At 37.3% G+C, this 23,983-nt stretch overlaps 1 protein-coding gene across 1 annotated transcript in view; it reads right to left on the bottom strand.

Annotated features, from left to right (window-relative positions):
- FYB2 (FYN binding protein 2) overlaps positions 1-23,983 on the bottom strand; it is an 85,879-nt gene that overhangs the window by 3,206 nt on the left and 58,690 nt on the right. The window contains 7 exon segments of the mRNA XM_055084597.1: positions 1-157; positions 3,193-3,274; positions 4,987-5,070; positions 12,831-12,891; positions 14,680-14,708; positions 18,009-18,107; positions 19,188-19,248. Coding sequence (XP_054940572.1) covers positions 1-157; positions 3,193-3,274; positions 4,987-5,070; positions 12,831-12,891; positions 14,680-14,708; positions 18,009-18,107; positions 19,188-19,248 — 573 coding nt within the window.

Raw genomic sequence — 23,983 nt, 5'->3', positions numbered from 1 at the left:
ATTTGCCTTTAGAATTGCGACATATCACTAGATTTTCTTCAGTGATATCAATGACTTCCAGTTCTTCTCCAGGGGTTATTGGCAAGTCGAATATTCCATTTCTTGAATTATTGGAACATGCCACTGCTGTGTTCATGACAGTAATTTCTTTGTCATACTGAAAGGAGAAATGCCTAATCGGAATGTGCTTGCATAGTTTTCATTCTTTCTTTTTCATTGTAACAAAATTAATGGAGGACATACTATTACTAACCTCAAAATAAACTCAAGATGCTAGATATTAATTAGTTAACTAATGACTAAGGGAAAAGAAAATAATAGCAAGATATTCAGGGAAAGAAAAGCTATTTAAGGAAATAATAGTACATTTATTATTATCACAATCTTTCTTACATTTGTTTGTTGCGATCATATTGTCAAAGTGTTTTCACACCCGTTATCTAATTGTACTAGAATGAATTCTGGTGGGTGAGAAGGCGTTAACGTTGGTATAAACTAAGTACCATGAATGGTATGTTACCTGTTGCAGTAATAAAGTCACCACCAAACCTGGGAAAGGACAACTTAAGAAAGAAAAAAAAGAGGGAAAGAGAAAAACCTCTTTCTTTGTGTAGTGCTTTAGAGTTTATAATTCTTTCTTACACACAGGATTTCTAGCTGTTCTTTCTACCCTTCCTCTCTGGTGGGCTCATTTATTCTTATATACATACAGCTGTAGCACACACATTTTAAAGAGGTAGGAATGATGTGTGGGGCAATTCCCACTCTCCCTTGGTGGTTAAAGACGAGCATTTGTGGAAAAAACTGAGGAATTTGATTTCTCACCTCAGGGGAGTTTTTTTCTGTGTGGTAAACTAGCCAACCCATACATCAACAGGTACACCACCTTCTAATGTACTGAAATCCATTGACTGGAAAAAAAATAGTTCCAGAATATGTAGCTTATATTTACAGATGTCCGCTTCACCAAATTAGGGTGGCCAAACATCTTCCTTTGCTTGGGATAGTCTCTACTTATGGTTAATGTCTCTATTTATAAATACTTACTGTGATTAAGTGTGCCTCCTTCCACTCTCAGAAATGTCCTGAATTTGGATGATTAACCTATACCAAACGGGATCTAATCCACAAGATTTTTCTTTTGCCTAACAGAGTGATCTTACCCTTTCCAGGCCATTGTTCACTGTGAATGCACAGTGATTTCTTAAAATGTAAATCTGATTAGGTGGTCACCTTTTTTTATAAAGTCTTAGAAACTCTTCATTCAAGGTAAGATCCACATTTCTTAGTTTGACATTCAGAGTCCTTTGCCTACCATCATTCCCCGTCCCCCCATTTCTGTCCCCTTTATTGAAGCCACATCAAGCTATGTGATAATACTGAATGTGCTGTGTACCTTACATATTTCCATGCCATTGCTCCTACTGTTTTCTCTGCCTGAAATACTCTTCTTTAAGTACCTTTTGTGAAGACTTTCATGACTGCCATGTATAATTTACTGTTTTAACTGTACTTTGTATATACCCCTATTATGGATTCTGATTAACATACTGTCTCATAAAATGAAAATGGAAAACAGTTTTATCCATCCTTGTACCCTCACTGCCCGGTACAAATGGGGCACCCAATATTTTGTGATTTGAGCTGAATAAAAATTATTGAAACTGTATAGTTTTTCTAAAGATATATCAAGGAAACTCACTGTAGGTGATTAGGAAGAATAGACTCACGTACATATGAGAATGGGGATTTCTGTCCTATATGAGAGTGTCACAGCTACAGTGGGGGGCACTAGATGGAACGTAGGGTCGTTTCAACAAGTAACTGTTACACACTTGTTTTTCAGCTAATCAAATAACGTCACAGTTTGCAGTAAATAATTTCATATCACGATTCCTAGATATAGTAACCCTAATCAGCTTTGGTCCAAGCAGAATTTATTAATGATTATGAGGGATTTGTGTATGTTCCTATGTTAGTTCAGTCCAAAAATGTTTTTGGATATTTACACAGTGTTTGTTAGGTACTCCTATTCTGCTCTGTGTATGGATATAAGGATAGATAATATACCCTTGTCCTCCAGGAGCTCATAGTTTAATTGATGAACATGTAATTGCAATAATGCTAACATTTTGTGATAAGCTAGAGGTTTGCTCAGGTATATAGGTATGTAGTTTCTTTAATCAGGAAGTGTGGGTTCCTGGAGGAGATGCCTCGATTAGGTCATCATAAATGAACAGGAGCTAGTCAGATGGAGAAAAGTAGCAAGGGTACACCAGACAGTTGGAACAGACCAGATAAATGCCTAGAGGAAGGAGACAGCAGGGCAAGGATAAAGGTGGACGTTCATTCAAGAAACAGAACTATGAACAATTTGTGGCCAAGGCACAAAGTGCAAGGTGAAGAATGGCAGGAAATAAAACCCAGAAAGACAAGCAAAGGTCATGACATGAAGAGCTTTATATCTCATGTTAAGAAACCTAATCTTTATCTATTTGGCAATGGGGAACTTTTGAAAGATTTTAGGCAAAGTAGTAATTTGGACAGATTCCATGAGCAGGATGCATACTTTCTCTCAATCCAATGTCTGGTACATGGTAGGTGTTCAATGTATGTTTCTTAAAATTAATAAATTCTCACTGTGACAGTATATGAAATCAAAAGGGAGGAGTGTTTGAACCTTGCAATTATAGAAAGAAAAATGCTCTATGGACTCTAAATGAAAGAAGTTTTTAATCATTTAGTGTGACCATTTTTATGTTGGGAGCTGAAGGGAAAACTTGAACAAGACAAAAATCTCTTCTTCAGAAGGGACTCAAGACTTTAGTTCAGAATACACACACACAGACACACACACACACAGAGTAATATCCCTGATCAGTGTTGTAACGCATACTGTGTAATAGATGTATGAAATGTGCTGAGGGAGTAACTTTGCCTGGTTGAGTTAGGGAAGCGTGGGTGACATTTGAACAGAGCCTTAAAGAATGACTTAGCAGTTTTTCCAGGCAGAGGAAATAGCATGTACAAAGGCATGATAATACAGAAATGTATCAGGAAAAAATTAACATACCAGATGTTTAATCAAAGATCATATCAATCCCAGTGAGGCAGACGTGCAACACACTTATAGAATCTTTAAAAAAAGAAATTCTTCTTATTGTTAATTTTTACTTTCAGAGGAGAACGTACCTCGAATCTTTCTCTAAAAAGTTTTTCTTCTCTTTCCATTCTGTTCTTTTCTAAGTTTTGCTTCCTGGTTTTGAAGAAATTCCTGGGAGATAAGCGGGCAGAAATATGCAGGCAGAGTGAAGTGTATTATAATAAAACTCTAAGCTTCCAAAGCCATAAACTCATTCTATTTCAGGATAAATTCAGATATAATTTTATGTGTTTAATTTTATACCATCTTCCTGTTGCCTCTCCTTCCTCAAATCTATCTGCATACCTTCCTCCAGAGTCATCTTTCTAAAATTTAATTGATCATGTCACTCTCTTGATTAAAACCTTTCAATCTGTCTCTACTGCCTATAAGATAAAGTCAAATTCCTTAGTGTGGTACACAGGGCATTTTATAATCTGGCCCCAACCTACCTTTCCAGCTGCCCTTTTCCATATACATTCAAAGTCTACATGGAACATCTTAGAAGGTGGGCTGTCATTTCTATGCCTTTATACCAGGGATACCCTTCTCCAGACTTCTCTGAAAACTGGTCATCATCTTTGATTAATAAAGGGATAATAAAAGGGTTGCACTAATATAGAAAGTAATTCTTATTGGTAGAGTAAGTTATGGTAGAAACCATTTAAAAAGGAACAAAGAACACATAGAAAATTGATACATCAATTTACAGGAATAATAATAGACTCAATATTGCATTTTCAAATTTACTCAGTTGAGGAAAAAAAGTAAACCACTATATCAGTTTGTTGTAAGAAATAAAAAAAGCACGAGAAGATTGTTTCCTAAAAAGACTTATGTATAGACATTAAAATACTAGAAAGCTTTTTTTGGGGTGGGGAAGGTAAACAATTTCACTGTTATTTCATCTCTTGGAATTCTGTTTTGTTATGCTACACAAAAGTAAAAGTGTGAAGTTTAAGGTAGAAAGATGCTCTTCTTGTCTAATGAATACATCTTTCCAACTTGGGAAAAATAAATGACATCAAGTCTAAAGTTAAAGAAAAACTTAAGGGAAGGGCCATCCTATGCCATCCTCTGAGTATAAATTTGGTATAGACTGATGTCTGATTTCTTTTGGGGTGCCTGTGTAGGACTTTTCTAGACAGATTTCCCAGAGCAGACAGACCATGCAGTGTTCCCAGCTCAATGACCATTTAGACAAGGATTTCCCCAAGACACTTGTTAAACAAAGTGCCTCAGTTCCTGCCCCATATCCCAGCAACTGAGAAGACCGAAGCACAGAGCACTAAGTGACCATCAGAGATAGTAAAAAACATCACCACCCCACCAAGCCAATTGGGAATTTGAATCATATGAATAAAGGTGAGATCTTGAATCAATAAAACATTTTTTATTTCTAACACTAATGTAGTGATAACTAGAATTATATTGTATTTTAGGGAAATCAGTCTTACTATATGATACCTAGTTTCTCTTCTCAAAGCATCATTTAAGTTCTAATTGGTGTATTACTGAAGTTCTGTCTTACCGGGGAAAAGTTCCTACAGCCCAAAGGAAGCCTGGACATTTTTCATCATTTGATAAGGACTGGCTAGAATTCTTCTCTAGCTCCCTAACCACCAAAAGCAGGAATAAAGATAAATGTGTGTGACGCTTTACATTTTCATATTCTTTCTCTCTTTTAATCCTCTCAGTTGTACTATAATGTAGGTGTTAATATTCTCATTCTGTAGATGAGGAACCTGAAAATCAAATTTAATGACCTGCCCAAGGTCACACAGCTAGTAAGAGGTATAAATCGCAGCAGATAAGCTGTAATTTAAGTGTACTTTTGTGCTTACCTTTCTGATTCTTTAGCACCATTTTTCTTTTTTTCCTTTGATATCAAAAACTTGGGCTTCCAAGTCTTTAGTTTATCTTCATCACTGAGAAGAAAAATATTTTGAGCAAGTAAATTAAGATTGAACTAAAACCCTTATGGAACAATCAGTACCTTCTGGGCAACTGTGTTTTACCAAAAAATTAAAAAGTCATCTAGAAGTATATTTTGATAATCTATGGCAAGGCCAGAGCGTAAATATTTTAGGCTTTGTAAGCCATGCCATCTCTATGGGAACTACTCAACTCTGCTATTGCGACTGTATTTACAATAACAAGTGGCCGGCCATATTTGGCCCCCAGGCCAGAGCTTGCCAATGCCCGATCTGTGGCAATCCAAATTTGAAGCCAGAATCTGAAAAAGAATGGATATATGTATATGCATAACTGAATCACTTTGCTGTACACCTGAAACTAATACAACATTGTAAATCAACTATACTCCAATATAAAATTAAAATTAAATTTAAAAAAAAAGTGAAGCCAGAAGCAAGAGATCAGCCTGCTTAGAATCACACTTCCTCTCCTTTCTGAGCCTCAGTTTCTTCACCTCTATAAATGTGAATGATAAAATGGACCTTCCCTGTGGGACAAGACTAATCCAACTAGTATTTAGCATTAGCAGAAAAGGATGCGGAGAGGAGAGAGGGTATTATAGAAGGAACTAATATTTTTTGAGCACCTATGTGTCAAGTCTTACGCTAGGCATTTTACATATGTTAACTAATGTGGTTTTTACAGGAAGTATTACAACAGTCCTTTAGTCTTTCATAAAGTTTTACAAAGGGGGAAAGAGATGATCTAGGTAACTTATTATGGTCACAGAAATAGTGGCTTTGAACCCAGTGGCTTTGAATCCAAGTGTGTTTGACTCCAAAGTCTATGGTCTTTCATCATGCCTGCTGCTTTAAAACTTTACTTTGCTGGTATGACAAAGTAACCAATATGTTCATCACTGATGTGAGCAAAACTGGCCCCTCCTCTATCAACCATCTGTATGTCTATGGTGTCTGCACATCAGAACACAACTTTTCACTGGGTAAATTATAACCACAAGAATATTACGTCAGAGGAATTTAAATTTTTTTCAGTGACATTGTGTCACAATTCCCTTCAGATTATGGTCACAAGGTCCAACAGAATATCAGGGACTCAGCATCTGACCAGCATTAAAGATGAGGCCTAGGAATATGGGTTTAACAGATACAAACTACTATACATAAAATAGATAAGCAGCAAGGATTTACTGTATAGTGCAAGAAATTATATTCAATATCATAACCTATAATGGAATATAATCAGAAAAAATAACTGGATCAGTGTGCTGTACACCTAAAACTACCACAATATTGTAAATCAAGTGTACTTCAATAAAAAAGAAAGATGCAGCTTAGGGAAAGCTTTTAAGAAGACTTCCAGGACTCATCTAGGGATCTCCTATCACTCTCTTTTCTCAATGTCTGTTGCCTTTGGAGTCTATAACAAGGAGCTCAGCAGTTACTTCTTTTCTAATTGTCTGATGTTCACTCATTTTATCTCGTCACTTTAGGTTCCCCAAAGATGGGATCCAGACACACATTCCAGATATATCTACCACAAGCTCAGCACAGTGCTAGGCACAGAGCAAGTGTTTAATGAGAACTTGTGCATGGACTTGTTAGGCAGGAGCTATAGCTGTGAGGGCAGGGAATAGGCAAAGCAAATGCCTGCTTAACAGTTTATCTTCTTTAATGATTATAAAACAATATATTTTCAGAAAAGTCATACCAATTTTTACCTATGCTAGCCATGTGACCATTATGGTCAACTCTTTGTCAACTTATTTTAGCTTTTATAGGGATCTAGTTAGAGAGCTTAATTAATTTGGCAGGATGAGGATTGTTTTTTTGCCATATCACAGGTTAAGAAACTAAGATTCAGAGAAGTAACATGACATGCCATAGGGCCCACTGGGACCACGTTGTAGAAGCTGTTCCAGTGTCTTTTTCAAGATACCCCTCTTCTTCCTTCCCTTGCTGACTCTCTAGGGGAAATTCTAATGAACAAAAGGAAATGAAAATCAGAGGTCCAGATCATCTAGCAACAATTTAATCCAGAGTTGTTTAGGCATCTCTTCAACCTAATACGTACCAGGACATGACATGCAAACTAGCCAAGCTGACAAGAACTCAGATATCATCTTCCATCTCCCTTCCTATCCCAAATTCTGCTATTTTCCATCAGTGTTCATCTGCTACAAATGTCTTTAATAATTGATTTCTCTGAGGCCAAACTACAGAAGATTTACTCTATCACATGAAAAAGAAACTGGTCAGATTTTGATAGGGTTAAGTGACTTGGTAAATATCATTTAATCTTAAAATATCTTCTTCATTTTTTTCACCACCCCAGAACACATTTTGATCATCTTTCACCTGAGCACCTTTAACAATATTCTAACAAATGTTCTACTTCCGACCTTCCCTCCAAAGTATTCTGCAGAAGGGTCTAGGTCTAGTTACTCTTCCTGAAGTGTGGCTCTGATTATATTGTCCTCTTGCCCATAGTTTTGGACTTCCTTATTTGTCAGTAGGGCAAAAGAATTTTCTGATAGGGCCCTCCCAGTACAAAACTGCTAGATCCTGGATAAAGGTTTTTTTTGTTTTGTTTTAACAAATTGCCACACTTTACACTTAGATTAAGTCCTGAACATTATACCTTAATAGCCCCCAGCAAATAAACTGAAACCAGACAGAGCAGTAAGCAGTATGCAAGCACAGAAGACAAGTCTGTCCTGAGGAAAATGCTATCAGCACCACAATATTTCAGAAGATTAAACTTTACATTAGGGCAAGGTAGGAGTTAAGATGTATCGTCATGTTAGATATTTTTAAAAGCCAGTTCAGCTCTATGCTATTTATATAAGACACACTGAACAAGAATATGGAAATCAGAAAAAGGATCAAAAATGTATACTAGGGAAATACTAAAAGAAAGGTAGGTATAAGATTGGGCAAATTAGACTTTAAGACAAAGCATCACTAGGAAATTAGCTTAGTGTTGCAGTAAAGAGAATGGATTGGGAGTCTAGTTGCTGGGGTTTGAATCCTGGTTCTACCACTTACTGGCGCTATGAGCTTGGGCAAATAACTTCACCTCTGTGTCTCAACCTCTCTTCTACAAAATTTGTATAATAATAGTATCTACTTCACAGTTGTTGTGAAGATTGGAATGAGTTAATACATGTTAAATCTATAAACAGTGACTGACTCACGGTAAGACCTATATAAGTATTATTTTTGTTATTAATAGTATTGATATTAGGGGGGATGGAGATGGCTATGACCTAAAAAGAAACATTTAATTCACCAGAAGATATTTAAAATTTTGTATGCAACTAATAAAAGAGCCTTAGAATATATAAAGAAAAAAATGATAGAACTTTTGGAAGAAACTGACAAATCTACCATCTTTCTGTGAGATTTCAACCCACTTCTTTCATATATTAATGGATCAAGCATCTAAAAATTCATAAATCTATAAACAATTTTATTAAGAGAATTAACACATATTGTGTTGGCCAAAAAATTCGTTTGGGTTTTTCCATAACAGTAGAAAAATCTGAATGAACTTTTTGGCCAAGCCAAATATTTGATTTAGAGGACGTAAGTTGATCCTTGTATCAAACTATTAGAGAAGTCATATTTTTCTAAAGTACACATGGAACATTTATAAAAACTGACCATATACTAGGCATGAATCATGTCACAGAATATGTCAAAGTACTGATATATCAGCTACTTCCTCAGTGTACTAATACCATATCAACTACTTTTCCAGATCACAATTCAATTAAGATAGAAATGACACATGGGGAGGGGGAAGGGTAAGCTGGGATGAAGTGAGAGAGTGGTATTGACATATATACACTACCAAATGTAAAATAGCTAGTGGGAAACAGCTGCATAGCACAGGGAGATCAGCTCGGTGCTTTGTGACCACCTAGAGGGGTGGGATAGGGAGGGTGGGAGGGAGACGCAAGAGGGAGGGGATATGGTGATATATGTATACGTATAGCTGATTCACTTTGTTATACAGCAGAAACTAACACAACATTGTAAAGCAATTATACCCCAATAAAGATGTTAAAAAAATATATGACACAAATAGAATACAGAGCATGGAAACAGATCTTCAGATTTTTGGTAACTTAGTATGACAAAGATGGCATTGCAGAAATGGGGAAAATAGGGGCTATGCAATTAATCATGCTAGAACATTTACCCACATGGAAGAAAATTTAATTGGATCTCTACTTCACTAAAAACGCCAAAATCAGTTCCAGGTAGATCTAAGGCTTATGTGTAAAAGCCAAAAAGTTAACAGTTTTAGAAGAAAATATGGGAGAATATCATACGATCTTGGGATAAAGATTTCTTTAAAGATATAGAAAGCAACAATCATAAATCACGTGTATACTTAGAAGGGAAAATACAATAAATGCAAATTTTACAGGAAATGCAAATTCACAAGAAAATGCCAGCTTATTTTCCAAAGTGGTTGTACCAATTTACACTCTTCCCAGCAGTATTTAAAGGGAATACTGATCCACATTCTCATCAACACAGAAAGAATTCTTAATTTTTGCCAATTTATTGGGTATAAGATACTATCTCATTGTGGTATTAATTTGCATTACCTTCATTACTAACAATGTTGAACCTCTTTTAATATGTTTATTCACCCCTCATGTCTTTCTTTCTATAGAAGACCTGTTCATATCTTTTGCCTATTTTCCTTTGGAAAACAAGTTGGCATTTTCTTACGAATTTTCCTTCCCTATAAAATTTGCATTATTTTCCCTTCTAAGTATACATATAAATATTTGTAGCAGTATTGTTCAAAAGTGCAAAAAATACTCACAAGAAAATGGATAAATAAATTGTGGTATGTACATAAAATAGAATATTGTAGAACAGTAAAAATGAATAAATAGTGGCTTTAAAAAGGATGGATTTTGAGTAAAAAGAAGTTGCAGAATTCTATATACAACAAACCGTTTTTACAATGTTAAAATCCCTAATGAAACAATATATTTTTAATCACCTGTGTTTGATAACAGTATTTTGGTTTTGAACAGGAAGTGAAAGACACGAAATGTAGGAGAGTGTTTACCTTGGGGGAAGGCAATGAGATAGAACAAGGGATGTGCACAAGGTAGAGAAACCAAGGCACTGGATATGTTCTAGTTCTGAAGTTGAGTTATGGGTTGAGGGATATTTGTTTTATCTTGCTTTAAACTTACATGTTTCTTATTTTCATTTTTACAAATATCATATAATTTATTTTTAAGAAAGAATAAATTCTTAACTCTAATTTTATATTCCAGGGCTCTCCTCTGCATCTCCTGCCAAATTTCATTTCCTGCTCGTAACACCCACTTTCTTGATCACATGCCTTATGGTCCAATGAAACTTCCCAAACACACTTGTTTTCCATGTACACAGCTGTCCACCCCTCTCCCCCCAGCAAACCTTCCCCGCTTCTCTCTCTCTCTCTCTCTCTCTCAACCCCAATCTCCAACTGTCAAAATGTTTCCTATCCTTGCTTCTTTAACTTGGCACAGACTTTTCTGATCTCCTAAATAATGGAAATGTCTACCTATTCTGAGCTTCCAAATTATTTTGCACATTTTTTGGAGGCAGGTCCTTCTTTGTTATCTGATTTAACAAACTATGTTTTGGTATGAGGCCACATGATAGAGATCAGAAAGCCACAGCCCCTACCTCAGGGAGTTCCCATCTAGAGGAGGAGACAGGCAAGAAATAAGACGAATACAACTATGAAAAGAATGTTCTGATAAAAAGGGGGACCTAACCCAAATAGATAAGCTCAGAGAGGACTGCCTGGGGAAAGCAAAATCTGAATTCAGTTTTAAATAATGAAGGATAAAATAGTCAACCAAGCAAAAGGCACGGCAAAGTGTGTTACAGACAGAACAATTCTTTTGTTCTTAAATTCTCACCTCCTTGGACAGGCCTTCCCCAGATATCTACTTTAAAATGACTATCAATCTCCTTCCAACACACACACCATATGTCCACTCTCTTTCAAAATATCCAAAGCAATCAAATTCCTATGTTTAATTATAGATTTTTAAAATTAATTTATTTATCTGCCTCTCCAATCAGATAGGAATAGGAATTACATCTGTTTCATTCACTGCTTTATACCAACACTTAGCATAGTGTCTGGCATATAGTACATGCTCAGTAAATATTTGTTGAATGAATTGAATAAGTTGGAACAAATGTGAAGGTTTAGAAATGCTGGAAAGCTTGAAGAGTTCAAGGAACACCCAAATGTACAGTATGGATGGAACACAAGAATGGTGAGTGAGTGGGAAGTACAGCTGAGGCTGAGAGTTTGCCAGGAGCTGGATCAATATTGAATTTTATGCCTTCTTAAGCAGTTTGGATTTCATTTTGAGAGCAATGGACAACCACTAGCTTTTTAAGCTGGTGAATGGTGGGTTTTGTGACATGATCCTATTTGTACTTTAGAAAGTTTGGAAAATAAACTGAAGTGGAGGTGAGGTGGCCATTCAGGAAGTCATTGCAATAATCCAGCTGAGAAGCAATGAGTGCCTTCATGTGGCTGTGCAGGGAGGATGGGGTAAGCAGGAACATTTTGAGTGTTATTTAAACAGAAGAGGGTGCAGGGCACGAGAGGAGGAGGAGTCAAGGACAATGAATGCCTAGGGTTTTGGTTTGAGCAACCGTGTGTTTATTGAAACAATCACCAACATAGAGATTAGAAGAAAGGGATCATATTTGGATGGGGACAGTTGAGATTATGAGTTATGGAATTCTGAGTTTCAAACAGAGTTATCTAGCAGGCTTATTAAAGTGGAAGAGAGAAATCTGACCTCAAAATTGTAAATTTTGGTATCTTTACTATAGTGATTGTAATTAAAGCCCTAGATGTAGATGAGACCGTTCAAGAACATATAAAGGAAGAAGGGAAGAGAACTGATACAGGAAATCTGAGAAACGCATAATTTTTAAAGAAATGAGTGGCAGAATTAGAACACATACGTGCACACAAAACCAAAACTAACCAATCAAACAGGAGCAAGAGCCAAAGATGAGGAATAAGAAATAATGATAACATAGAAACCTGGGGAAAAGTTAATATTTTTTCTTCCTTTGAAGGATGGCATGAGCAACAATTTAAGATATTACAAAGAAGCCAAGTATAATAAGGACTTACATGTATCCACTGGATTTAACAAAGAAGTTATTAGTGACCTTACCGAAAACAAGTCCACGGTCCTGGTGGAACAGAACCCCAGTTGCAGTGAGCTTGGAATGATGTATCCAAGATGAGCAGAGGAGACCTTTATTTTCAACGATTTAGTTGAGAGGGAAAGGACAGATAACAAGTAGCTAGAGAAAGGGTATAGAGTTTCAGGATGGTTTCTCTTTTTTGATAGATTTTAGGCCTTGAGAACAGAGGCTCTGTCAGGTAGTGCTTGCCATCCTCCACAGGAGGCATTTAAATAAGTATTTGTTATGTTGAAATGAGTTTCAAGTCTATAGATTCAAAGGTAAGAAACAAAGCTCCAGTGAGTTTTGAATCACCTACCACTGTTAGGTCATCTACATTACTCATTATTTTCCTTTCCTAGTGGGGGCAATATATCACAACTTGACTTTTCATCCAGTAACCAAGGATCTGAAGGGATGGCCCTCTGACCGTATTTAACAAAGCATCAGGAAATGGGTTAAATATCAGTAGGGATGACCAATGCGGTAAATTGACTTACTTTGACTTTTTTTCATTTATGTCCACATCATCATAGATAATAACTTCCTGAGACCTAAGTTCTAGGGTCAAGATAGGATCAAAATCAAGATAGGATCTATTATTAGGTATGGTTTATACAATCCCCAGCTTTCCAAATTATACACAATTACTTAATTATCTAGGTGCATCCCCATGCCTGTTTTATCAAAATCTGATTATAGGATATAGAAAGGATCAAAGAACAAAACAAGTATCCATTTGGGAAAAAGTTCAACTGAGGATTAAAAAATAGTGAGATGTCCTAGTATCTCAAACACATGCGTGAATATTTATATCAATTTGATTTCATGTGGATTTCCAGAAAATATGAGTTGCTAAAAGGATCATGTTTAGACTAGGTTCCCATCATCCTGGAAGTGGACAAAGATGTTATAATGCTAGAGCAGTGAGAGGGCTTAATTCCTAGGGGAAAAAAAAACAACTTAATAGAACATTAATGTTGATTTTTCTTCCCTGATTGTTATTTCAAAACACTGACAACTGCTTCTTTATAATAATCTTGCATAAAATTGAATCTGACTTAGTACATAATCATAATTAGACATTTGCAGTTTAGCATAGTCACATTCCTTGGTGCTCTACATAGAATTCCATAATATTCAAGTGACTCACCACTTGAACTAATTAGAAACCTTTTGGCATAATTATTCACAATTCATAATTCAGTTATTCATATATTTGGATGGGGGTACAATGCGTGCCTATTCTTACTTTTTTTTTTTTTTTTTACATAGACCAAGGATATTTTGGGAAAGCTGTTTTTATTTTATTTTATTTATTTATTTATTTTTAATTTTGGCTGCGTTGGGACTTCATTGCTGTGCACAGGCTTTCTCTAGTTGCGGCGAGGGGGGACTACTCTTCATTGCGGTGCACAGGTTTCTCATTGCGGTGGCTTCTCTTATTGCAGAGCACGGGCTCTAGGCGCACAGGCTTCAGTAGTTGTGGCACACGGGCTCAATAGTTGTGGCTTACGGGCTTAGTTGCTCTGCGGCATGTGGGATCTTCCCGGACTAGGGCTCGAACCCATGTCCCCTGCATTGGCCGGCGGATTCTTAAGCACTGCGCCACCAGGGAAGGCTGGGAGAGCTGATATTACACCAGGTTTATGTAACTATTTGTTATTTAGTGCAGCAAACTTATATATGTGGAATATAATATACATTTGAATTGTCAAGTCAGAGTAAAATCAAAGTAGCCACCATCGCTAGAGCCCATAAACTAAACCTGACAAAAAACAAAACACATGGCCCTCTCTCATCGATAGATTCAACTTACTGAACATGACTGAGAGAGAGCACACTAGATGTCAGGCACTGTACTAATTTGTGCACTGTTGTTTTTATAGCAAAGCAAAAAGTATTCCAATGACCCATCCTTGATTCAGTTAGTATGTGTACTGCAAAGTGGTCATGTTCAAATTACTATGTCTTAATTCCAGTGAGCTGGCTGTTAAATCCTTCAGAAGGTTATGTGGTATAATGTAAAATGCACGAGCTTCGTATTCAGAGACTTGAGTACAAATCCTAGGTCACTAAAATATGGATGTGAGTCCTAGAGCCTTCCTAAAAAGGGATAATGCATCTATTTCTCGGATTTTAAGAGGCCTGGCATATAGGAGGCACTTGAGAAATGTTACTCATCTTCCTCAATGTAAGTACTACTATTGTGTAAGAGGTCTTTGATTTTGATGTATCAATTTTTCATTAAACGTGGAATGCAGGAAGGATTACTACTTCTCTTTCTCAGACTGTGACTATGTCAGTGCTGAATAATTTTGTTCCAGCAAATAAGCAAATGTCACTTACCTAAATCAGGCAGCGAAATGGAAAATGCACTGTTAATTGACAAAAGACACAAAGGGTTAAGGGAAAAAGTCATGTTCAGAGATATTAGCTGATACATCTCAAATAACATATTGATGACTAGGTTTCTTGATATAGATGCTTTGGGGGAAAGATATGAAGCAAACCTTTCCTGCAGCTTTGTTCTGATCACGTCCCCTCTCTTGTAAATGAGCTTATTTATCCCCAGTGACCACCCACACCCCCTTTCCTAACGAGACAATCTCAGGCTGTCCCTTAGCCCTGCCCTTCTTTGTCCACAGGATTCTGTTTCTGCCTTCTACCTTCCACGATGCCAACTCAATGTGGGGTAAGTACGGTGAGAGAGAACCATCTGGAGACGCTGGACCCTGACTATGTATATGTTTAACCAAAGAGGTGACTTGAGGGGAGAATTCCAGGCCAGGTGGAAATGGAAGATGGTAAATGTGCTAATAAGTAGGAGAGGACATTGGCTAGGTAGATCATCTGGTTTTCCTCAAATCTCACAGTTAAGATTACATGAAAGGAAGCATGATGTAGTAGGAAAAAAATTCACGTATTTTAAACAATTAATTTAAGTTCAGTCCTACAGGTATTCTGGGGACACTCATCACGGGCCAGGCCCATGTGCTGGTTATACAAAATGATCAAACACAGTTTCCGTCCTGAAGTAGCTCGCGGTTTAGTGAGGGGCACCAAAAGTAAGTTAATGTAACACTCTGTGATAAGAACATAATAAAGGACTGACCAAAGGAACAGCACTAACCTTTATGGAAGGTTTAGTTCTCCATTTCCAAAATGAATACCAGCACCTATCTTGTAGAGTTCCCTTTGTACGGGATAAGCTTTCCTAAGTGAATGTGCCTGGGACAGGGCTGATACTCAGTGATCCCTTCCGTTGGTGTCTATGAGACCAGGACTGTGATGTGCAAGACGCAGTAGGAGAAATACATGGTCACTAGAGTCAGAGCTGATTTGACTCTCAGTTCCGCCACTTAGCCACTTACCCTGGGCAAGTCACATAACTTTTCAAAGCCTTAGTTTTTCATCTGTAAAACGGAGGGACAAGTTTCTAACTCATGGGTTATTGTGAGGATTAGAGAGAACACATGTGAAGCCTTAGTGCACTTCCTTCCCTCAACATCTAGTTAGCACATATCCTTGGGGCCTTGGCTTAAGCAAGCGGTCCCTTGCTTAAGGGGGCCTTTCTTAACACCCATTCCCTTCCTCCATTTTAATTAGGTCAGGGTGCTGGTAGCTCCTATTTAAACATAGAAACCAAGGCCACAAAAAAAAAATCTACAATGATATTTCCTTCCTTTAGGTCATCTATTCATTCAACAGATATTTACTGAGTGCCTATTATATCCCAGGCACTGTTCTATTTTTTTTTTTTTCTTCTGGGCACTGTACTTTATGTTGGAGATACTGCAGTGGACAAAACAGTCAAAATGCCTGCCCTCATGGAGTCTAGTAGAGTGAGACAGACAGAAAACAAACAAGGAAATTTATGATCTGTCATGTAAGGAAATTTATGGAGAAAAGTGCAATTAAGAAAAATAGAGCAGGGTAAGGGGGGAGGGGGACTGGAGGTGAGGGCTGGTTTGCCATTTTTCAGAGGACGTTCAGGGAAGGCTTCACTGATAAGATGATTTTGAAGCAGAGGCCTGAAGATAGTGAGAGAATAGGCCAACTAGATATCTGGGGTAAGAGCATTCCTAGGGGAGGAAAGAGCAGACACAGAGACCCTCAAGCTGAGGAGTGCTTGGCCTGTTGAAAGAAGAAGTCAGAACATTTGGAACAGAGGGAGTGAGAAGAGGCTTAACATTTAATTCCCATGTAAAACTCATAGCATAGCTAAGACCCATGGCATTTAATTCTTGGTTTATTTATGCCTAAATCAAGCCATTTAATAATGACTATCCTAACAGGCAGTGTGTGCGTGTGTGTGTGCATGTGTTTGTGCGTGTGTGTATGTGTGTGTCTGTGAGAGAGAGAGAAGATTGAGAGCCCCAACTCTTTTTAAAGGTCACATTTTCATGGTTGCAACCTCCTTCTGAAGATAACGCAACAGACTAGGAGCTGATGTTCCAGAGAGGAGCCCTCAATCAAAAGGCTCAACAAAAGGTAAACGAAGAAACAAATAAATAAACAAAGTTCTGTTGTTACCTTGGTATGTCTCCATGCTATTAATTGAAAAATTAAGGTAGAGAGGCAGATTTTGGCAAAATTTAAGGGGAAAAAGGCTTTTTAGACCTTCCTACAAATGGCAGATTTGCCCCTGCACATAGTGAACACTCCCTCTTCTTGCATGGTCAGGACTACAATTTGTAAACCCCATATTCTATATAAATCTCTTGGTAGATCTACATCCAACAGACAATTAGACTTAAAGTCATGTTACTGTGAGGTTTTATAATTGAAAAGAACTTCAAGGTAGAATAACATAATTCCATGTCAATATATGCAATAACCTGGGTCAAATTATTTTACCATCCTCTGCCCTCATAAAATACAGATCTATGTCTATGTTTTTGTGTGTGTCTCTCTCTCATACACACACACACACACACACGAGAGGAGTGCCTCCAGAGACCACCCAGTCTCCCTTCTATTATACGCAAGAAGAAACTTGATCCCTATGAATGCAAAATGGAAGTGATTTGCCCATGGTTGCACACTGAATAAACAGAAAAGCTGAAACTAGAATCCAGAACCTAGGCCTCTTGTTTCTTTCTCCTACTCATGAATTTCTAACCTTCCCAATTCCCACTGGTAATTAGCTAGGGTGATCTTGGAGGATCCCTTCCAGGTCTAAGACTTTGAGGTACATGGACCATTCAGCTGAAAAATTCACCTTCCCTTTCCACACACTGCCTCTCTCAAGAGAGGCAAATTAGAATATGGAAGTGTAGACAAATAAAACCACCGGAACTTGTAGGGCTGAGAGAGCATAAAAGGATGTAATTAATAACATAATGCTCAGTAACAACAACAGGAATCTATGTCAAGGATGATGAGGAAAGTTTCTTTCCTGGACTTTGTTTGATTAAGACTTTCCCTCTACCCTTGTTCACAACCTTTTCTCATCAATTTTTTCAAAAGGGACATTGTCACTTTCTCATTAGCATCTGTGGGTGTAGTTCACTCAAATATTGGCAAGGAGGTGGTAGGTGATAACCAGGGCCTTTGGCTTTAGTTTCTGGTACCGCTTCACTAGAAGAACAGGATAGAGACCATCAGCTGTGTAACTAACCAGGCCAGCACTGCTAATACTCTCCGGGAAAGAGAAATAAAAAGGGACCTTTTACCTTATATTTTCTTGTGACTTGGTTTTCTTCATTTTAAATCTATCCTTTTCTTTCTTGAAGAACCTCTGCAGTCTTTTAAGTGCTTCTTTTCCATCTAAACTAAGAGGAATCAGAGGATATAAATAACATGGTGTTTGAGAGAGTACTGGGGATGGAAGCCTGCTGTAGTAAAAAGGATCAGAGACTTCATTCTTATTTCTTCAACACACCCCACTCAAGGAAGAGCAGGAAAATGCCTTGTCAGCTTCTATGCTCTTCTTCTTTGTTTAGATGCTGATAGGAAGTAGCACACATCAGCTACGGATGGAATTACTATATTTCAATACAAACTTTCATCTACTCCAAATGGTTTCTATTTTAAAGAGTTTATGGAGCAAAGTCTTCCTTTTAGAGACGATGACTCAGGGACCCATAGTTTACAAACTATACTAGAAATACATTACAGAAATTACTAGCTTCTGAAATTCACGTCACTGATCTTTAATTTATAGAATGATAATATAACGACGATGGTACACTGACTAACTGGTTGATGATTAAAATTTTTCCAAATATGCTCTTGATTGGGGTGGGGGAGTGTAGGGAGAGGGAATGATACACTCATATCATCCCACCCAGCACGAATGCCCTCTTTTCCCTTCAACCCTCAAACTTCTTGCTTTTGACTATTGCTGTTTTCCTTTCCACAATGTGTGCCTAATAACTGAATTTGATTAATAATGCCCATTTGAACAAATACTGTCCTTGATAACACTGAATTATTAGATAATAAATTAAGCCCCAATCCCAGAGATAGCCTCATTAACTTTCAAAGATACAGGTAAATCATAACCATTGATTTCTTCCTGGAAAAGCAACTACAGAATTGAAGCATTTTATTGATATTTACTTCTCTTTTCTCACTTATTCCCTAACACAGTATCAAAGTCCTCTACTCTGGGAGATGGACATTTTCTCAAAAGAGAAAGCAATGTGATCAAAATTTTTAGATATGATTCTACACAATTACAAGTACCCTATTGCTCACAATGTTGTATTACAATAGCTTATCTCCATTCTCTATGCATATCTTCCCTAAAGATGGGGTGGGTAGGGATGGAGGTCATTTCTTAAACTTTGGTTTTCCTAGACTAACAGGAAATACCCTTAGCTATGAAGCCAAGAAAAAGAGAAACTCACTCTATCTTTGGGTAGTTGCTCTTTGTTTTGTAGACATCTTCATACATTTCTTCACTATTTTCTTTTGAAATTAAAAAAAATTATTCATTATAATGGCAATAATTCAGATTCATATTTGACACAAAATTATTGGATACCTACCAGGTGCTAGGTACTCTAATCTTTTGTTTGTGAAGTAGTTTTTATTGAAACATATGCACATGTTTTTACAAGCACGTGGTAAAAATAAGTAACCTCTAAAAGTACATACAAACAAAAATTAATATTTGCTTCTACCCTGTTTTCAAGTCTGTCTGATTTAGTCAAAGAAAGTTAATTTATTAACAGATTCCCACCTTCAACCCTCCCCCTTTGCATATTTTACATATAACAATCAGTCTACTAAACACCAGACATTGTGCTGAATGCTGGGGAAATAATGGAGACAACCAGACACATCTTGAAAAATCTTCCCCCATCATAGCATGGCTTTCACCTAGTCTAACACGTAAGCTTAAAATACACAGATATACTTTGAATCTACCCTGGCAATGGAGGATTTTCAAGTTCAGAACTTGATTCACAATGAGTTTAGGACAGTCACTTAACTTCTCTGTGCCTCAGTTTTCTTTTTTTAAAATGAGGGTAACATGTTTAATGATCTCTAAGATTGTTTCTCCATCTAAAATTCTAATATTCTAAGAAGGACAAAAACAACCAGAGTAGCATTTGATTATCCCTCCTCCATTAACTTTTCATTCATTCAACAAATATTTTTTGAATATGTAACATGTGCCTGGCATTATGATAGGGGCTAGGGAAAATGGTGAGCATAGAGAAGGAAATCATCTAGGAGGGAAGAGAATTATTAATCAAAGAATCACATAAATATAGAATTACAACTGTGACAAGTGCTATGAAAAAGAGGGTCATGGTACTATAAGACTGTATACCTAAGAGAATATTCCCTGGGGAAAAATGATTGAGCTGAGATCAGAAGAAAGATTAAGAGTCACTCAGACAAAGGGGCACAGGGGAGGAAAAAACATTCTAGGAAGAGGGAGTAGAATATGCGAACACCCTGCAGTGGGAGCTTAGCAAGTCAGAGAAGCTAACAGGTCAGCGTGACTGGATCTCAAAGATGAAGACTGAGTATGTATGAAAAGAGGATGGAGGGGTAGGTAGGGGCATTCAAGTCCTCTATACCATGTTAATGTCAATCTTAAAAGTATTGGGACTATACTACAAAGTTATAGTAGTCAAAACAGTATGGTACTGGCACAAAAACAGACATAGATCACTGGAACAGAATAAAAAGCCCAGAAACACACACACTTATGGTTAATTAATCTATGACAAAGGAGGCAAGAATATACATGGAGAAAAGACAGACTCTTCAATAAGTGGTGCTGGGAAAACTCCTAGAAGAAAACATAGAACACACTTTGACATAAGTCTTAGCAATTTTTTTTTTTGGATCTGTCTCCTCAGGCAAGGAAACAAAAGCAAAAATAAACAAATGGGACCTAATCAAACTTAGAAGCTCTTGCACAACAAAGGAAAACATTAACAAAACAAAAAGACAACCTACTGAATGGGAGAAGATATTTGCAAATGATATGTCTGAAAAGGGGTTAATATCCAAAATATATAACAAGCTCATACAACTCAATATCAAAAACACAAGCAACCTGATTTAAAAAAATGGGCAAAGGCCTGAATAGACATCTGTTCAAAAAAGACCTGCAGATGGCAAACAGGCACAAGAAAAGATGCTCAGCAACACTAATCATCAGGGAAATGCAAATCAAAAGCACATGAGGTATCACCTCACAACTGTCAGAATGGCTATCATCAAAAAGATGACAAAAGGGGCACCTTCAAGTTGGTGGATGAGTAAGACGTGTAGATCACATTCCTCCACACAAATACATCAAAACTACATCTACATGTGGAACAACTCCTACAGAACACCTACTGAATGTTGGCAGATGACCTCAGACTTCCCAAAAGGCAAGAAACTTCCCACGTACCGGGCCGTGTGGCTGACAGGGTCTTGGTGTTCTAGCTGGGTGTCAGGCCTGAGCCTCTGAGGTGGGAGAGCCAAGTTCAGGACATTGGTCCACCAGAGACCTCCCAGCCCCACGTAATATCAAACGGTGAAAGCTCTCCCAGAGATCTCCATCTCAATGCTAAGACCCAGCTCCACTAAACGACCAGCAATCTACAGTGCTGGAAACCCTATGCCAAACAACTAGCAAGACAGGAATACAACTCGACCCATTAGCACAGAGACTGCCTAAAAACATAATAAATTCACAGACAACCCAAACCACACCACTGGACATGGTCCTGCCCACCACAAAGACAAGATCAAGCCTCATCCAGCAGAACACAGGCACCATTCCCCTCCACCAGGAAGCTTACACAACCCACTGAACCAACCATACCCACTAGGAATAGACACCAAAAATGAACCTGTAGCCTGTGAAAAGGAGACACCAAACACAGTAAGTTAAGCAAAATGAGAAGACAGAAAAACACACAGCAGATGAAGAAGCAAGGTAAAAACCCACTACACCAAACAAATGAAGAGGAAATAGGCAGTCTACCAGAAAAAGAATTCAGAGTAATGATAGTAAAGATGATCCAAAATATTGGAAATAGAACGGAGACAATACAAGAAATGTTTAACAAGGACCTAGAAGAACTAAAGAGCAAACAAACAATAATGAACAACACAATAAATGAAACAATAGCAGAATAACTGAGGCAGAAGAATGGATAAATGACGTGGAAGATAAAATTGTGGAAATAACTACCACAGAGCAGAATAAAGAAAAAAGAAAAGAATTGAGGACAATCTCAGAGACCTCTGGGACAACATTAAACACACCAACATTCAAATTATAGGTGTCCCAGAAGAAGAGGCAAAAAAAAAGGGGCTGAGAAAATATTTGAAGAGATTTTAGTTGAAAATTTCCCTAACATGAGAATGGAAATAGTCAATCAAACCCAGGAAGCACTGAGAGTCCTACACAGGATAAATCCAAGGAGAAACACGCCAAGACACATATTAATCAAACTATCAAAAATTAAATACAAAGAAAACATATTAAAAGCAGCAAGGGAAGCAAGAATTAACATACAAGGGAATCACCATAAGGTTAACAGCTCATCTTTCAGCAGAAACTCTGCAAGCCAGAAGGGAGTGACAGGACATATTTAAGGTGATGAAAGGGAAAAACCTACAACCAAGATTACTCTACCCAGCAAGGATCTCATTCACATTTGATGGAGAAATTAAAAACTTTACAGACAAGCAAAAGCTAAGAGAATTCAGCACCACCAAACCAGCTCTACAGCAAATGCTAAAGGAACTTCTCTAGGCAGGAAAAACAAAAGAAGGAAAAGACTTACAATAACAAACCCAAAACAATTAAGAAAATGGTAATAGGAACATACATATTGATAACTACCTTAAATGTAAATGGATTAAATGCTCCCACCAAAAGACACAGAATGGCTGAATGGAGACAAAACAAGACCCGTATATATGCTGTCTACAAGAGCCCCACTTCAGGCCTAGGGACACATACAGACTGAAAGTGAGGGGATGGAAAAAGATATTCCATGCAAATGTAAAGCAAAAGAAAGCTGAAGTAGCAATTCTCATATCAGACAAAATAGACTTTAAAATAAAGACTACTACAAGAAACAGAGAAGGACACTACATAATGATCAAGGGATCAGTCCAATAAGAGGATACAACAATTATAAATATTTATGCACCCAACATAGGAGCACCTCAATACATAAGGCAAATGCTAACAGCCATAAAAGGAGAAATCAACAGTAACACAATCATAGTACGGGATTTTAACACCCCACTTTCACCAATGGACAGATCATCCAAAATGAAAATAAATAAGGAAATACAAGCTTTAAATGATACACTGAACAAGACTAACTTAATTGATATTTACAGGACATTCCATCCAAAAACAGCAGATAACATTTTCTTCTCACGTGCTCATGGAGCATTCTCCAGGATAGAACATATCATGGGACACAAATCAAGCTTTGGTAAATTTAAGAAAATTGAAATTGTATCAAGTATCTTTTCCGACCACAATGCTACTGCATGCCAATAAAATTGACAACCTGGAAGAAATGGACAAATTCTTAGAAAAGCACAACCTTCCGAGACTAAACCAGGAAGAAATAGAAAATATAAACAGACCAATCACAAGCACTGAAATTGAAACTGTGATTAAAAATCTGCCAACAAACAAAAGCCCAGGACCTGATGGCTTCACAGGCGAATTCTGACAAACACTGAGAGAAGAACTAACACCTGCCCTTCTCAAACTCTTCCAAAATATAGCAGAGGGAGGAACACTCCCAAACTCGTTCTACAAGGCCACCATCAGCCTGATACCAAAATCAGACAAAGATGCCACAAAGAAAGAAAACTACAGGCCAATAACACTGATGAATAAAGATGCAAAAATCCTCAACAATATATTAGCAAACAGAATCCAACAGCAAATTAAAAGGATCATACACCATTAACAACTGGGGTTTATTCCAGGAATGAAAGGATTTTTCAAATACACAAATAAATGTGATAAACCATATTAAGAAATTAAAGGAGAAAAACCATACGATCATCTCAATAGATGCAGAAAAAGCTTTTGACAAAGTTCAACACCCATTTATGATAAAAAACCCTCCAGAAAGTAGGCGTAGAGGGAACTTTCCTCAACATAATAAAGGCCATATATGACAAACCCACAGCAAACATCATTCTCAAT

The sequence above is a fragment of the Physeter macrocephalus genome, chromosome 4 (assembly GCF_002837175.3).
Source record: "Physeter macrocephalus isolate SW-GA chromosome 4, ASM283717v5, whole genome shotgun sequence".
NCBI classification, from domain to species: domain Eukaryota; kingdom Metazoa; phylum Chordata; class Mammalia; order Artiodactyla; family Physeteridae; genus Physeter; species Physeter macrocephalus.
The sequence above is the reverse complement of the archived record's forward strand: the minus strand, read 5'-3'. Positions and strand labels throughout refer to the sequence as shown.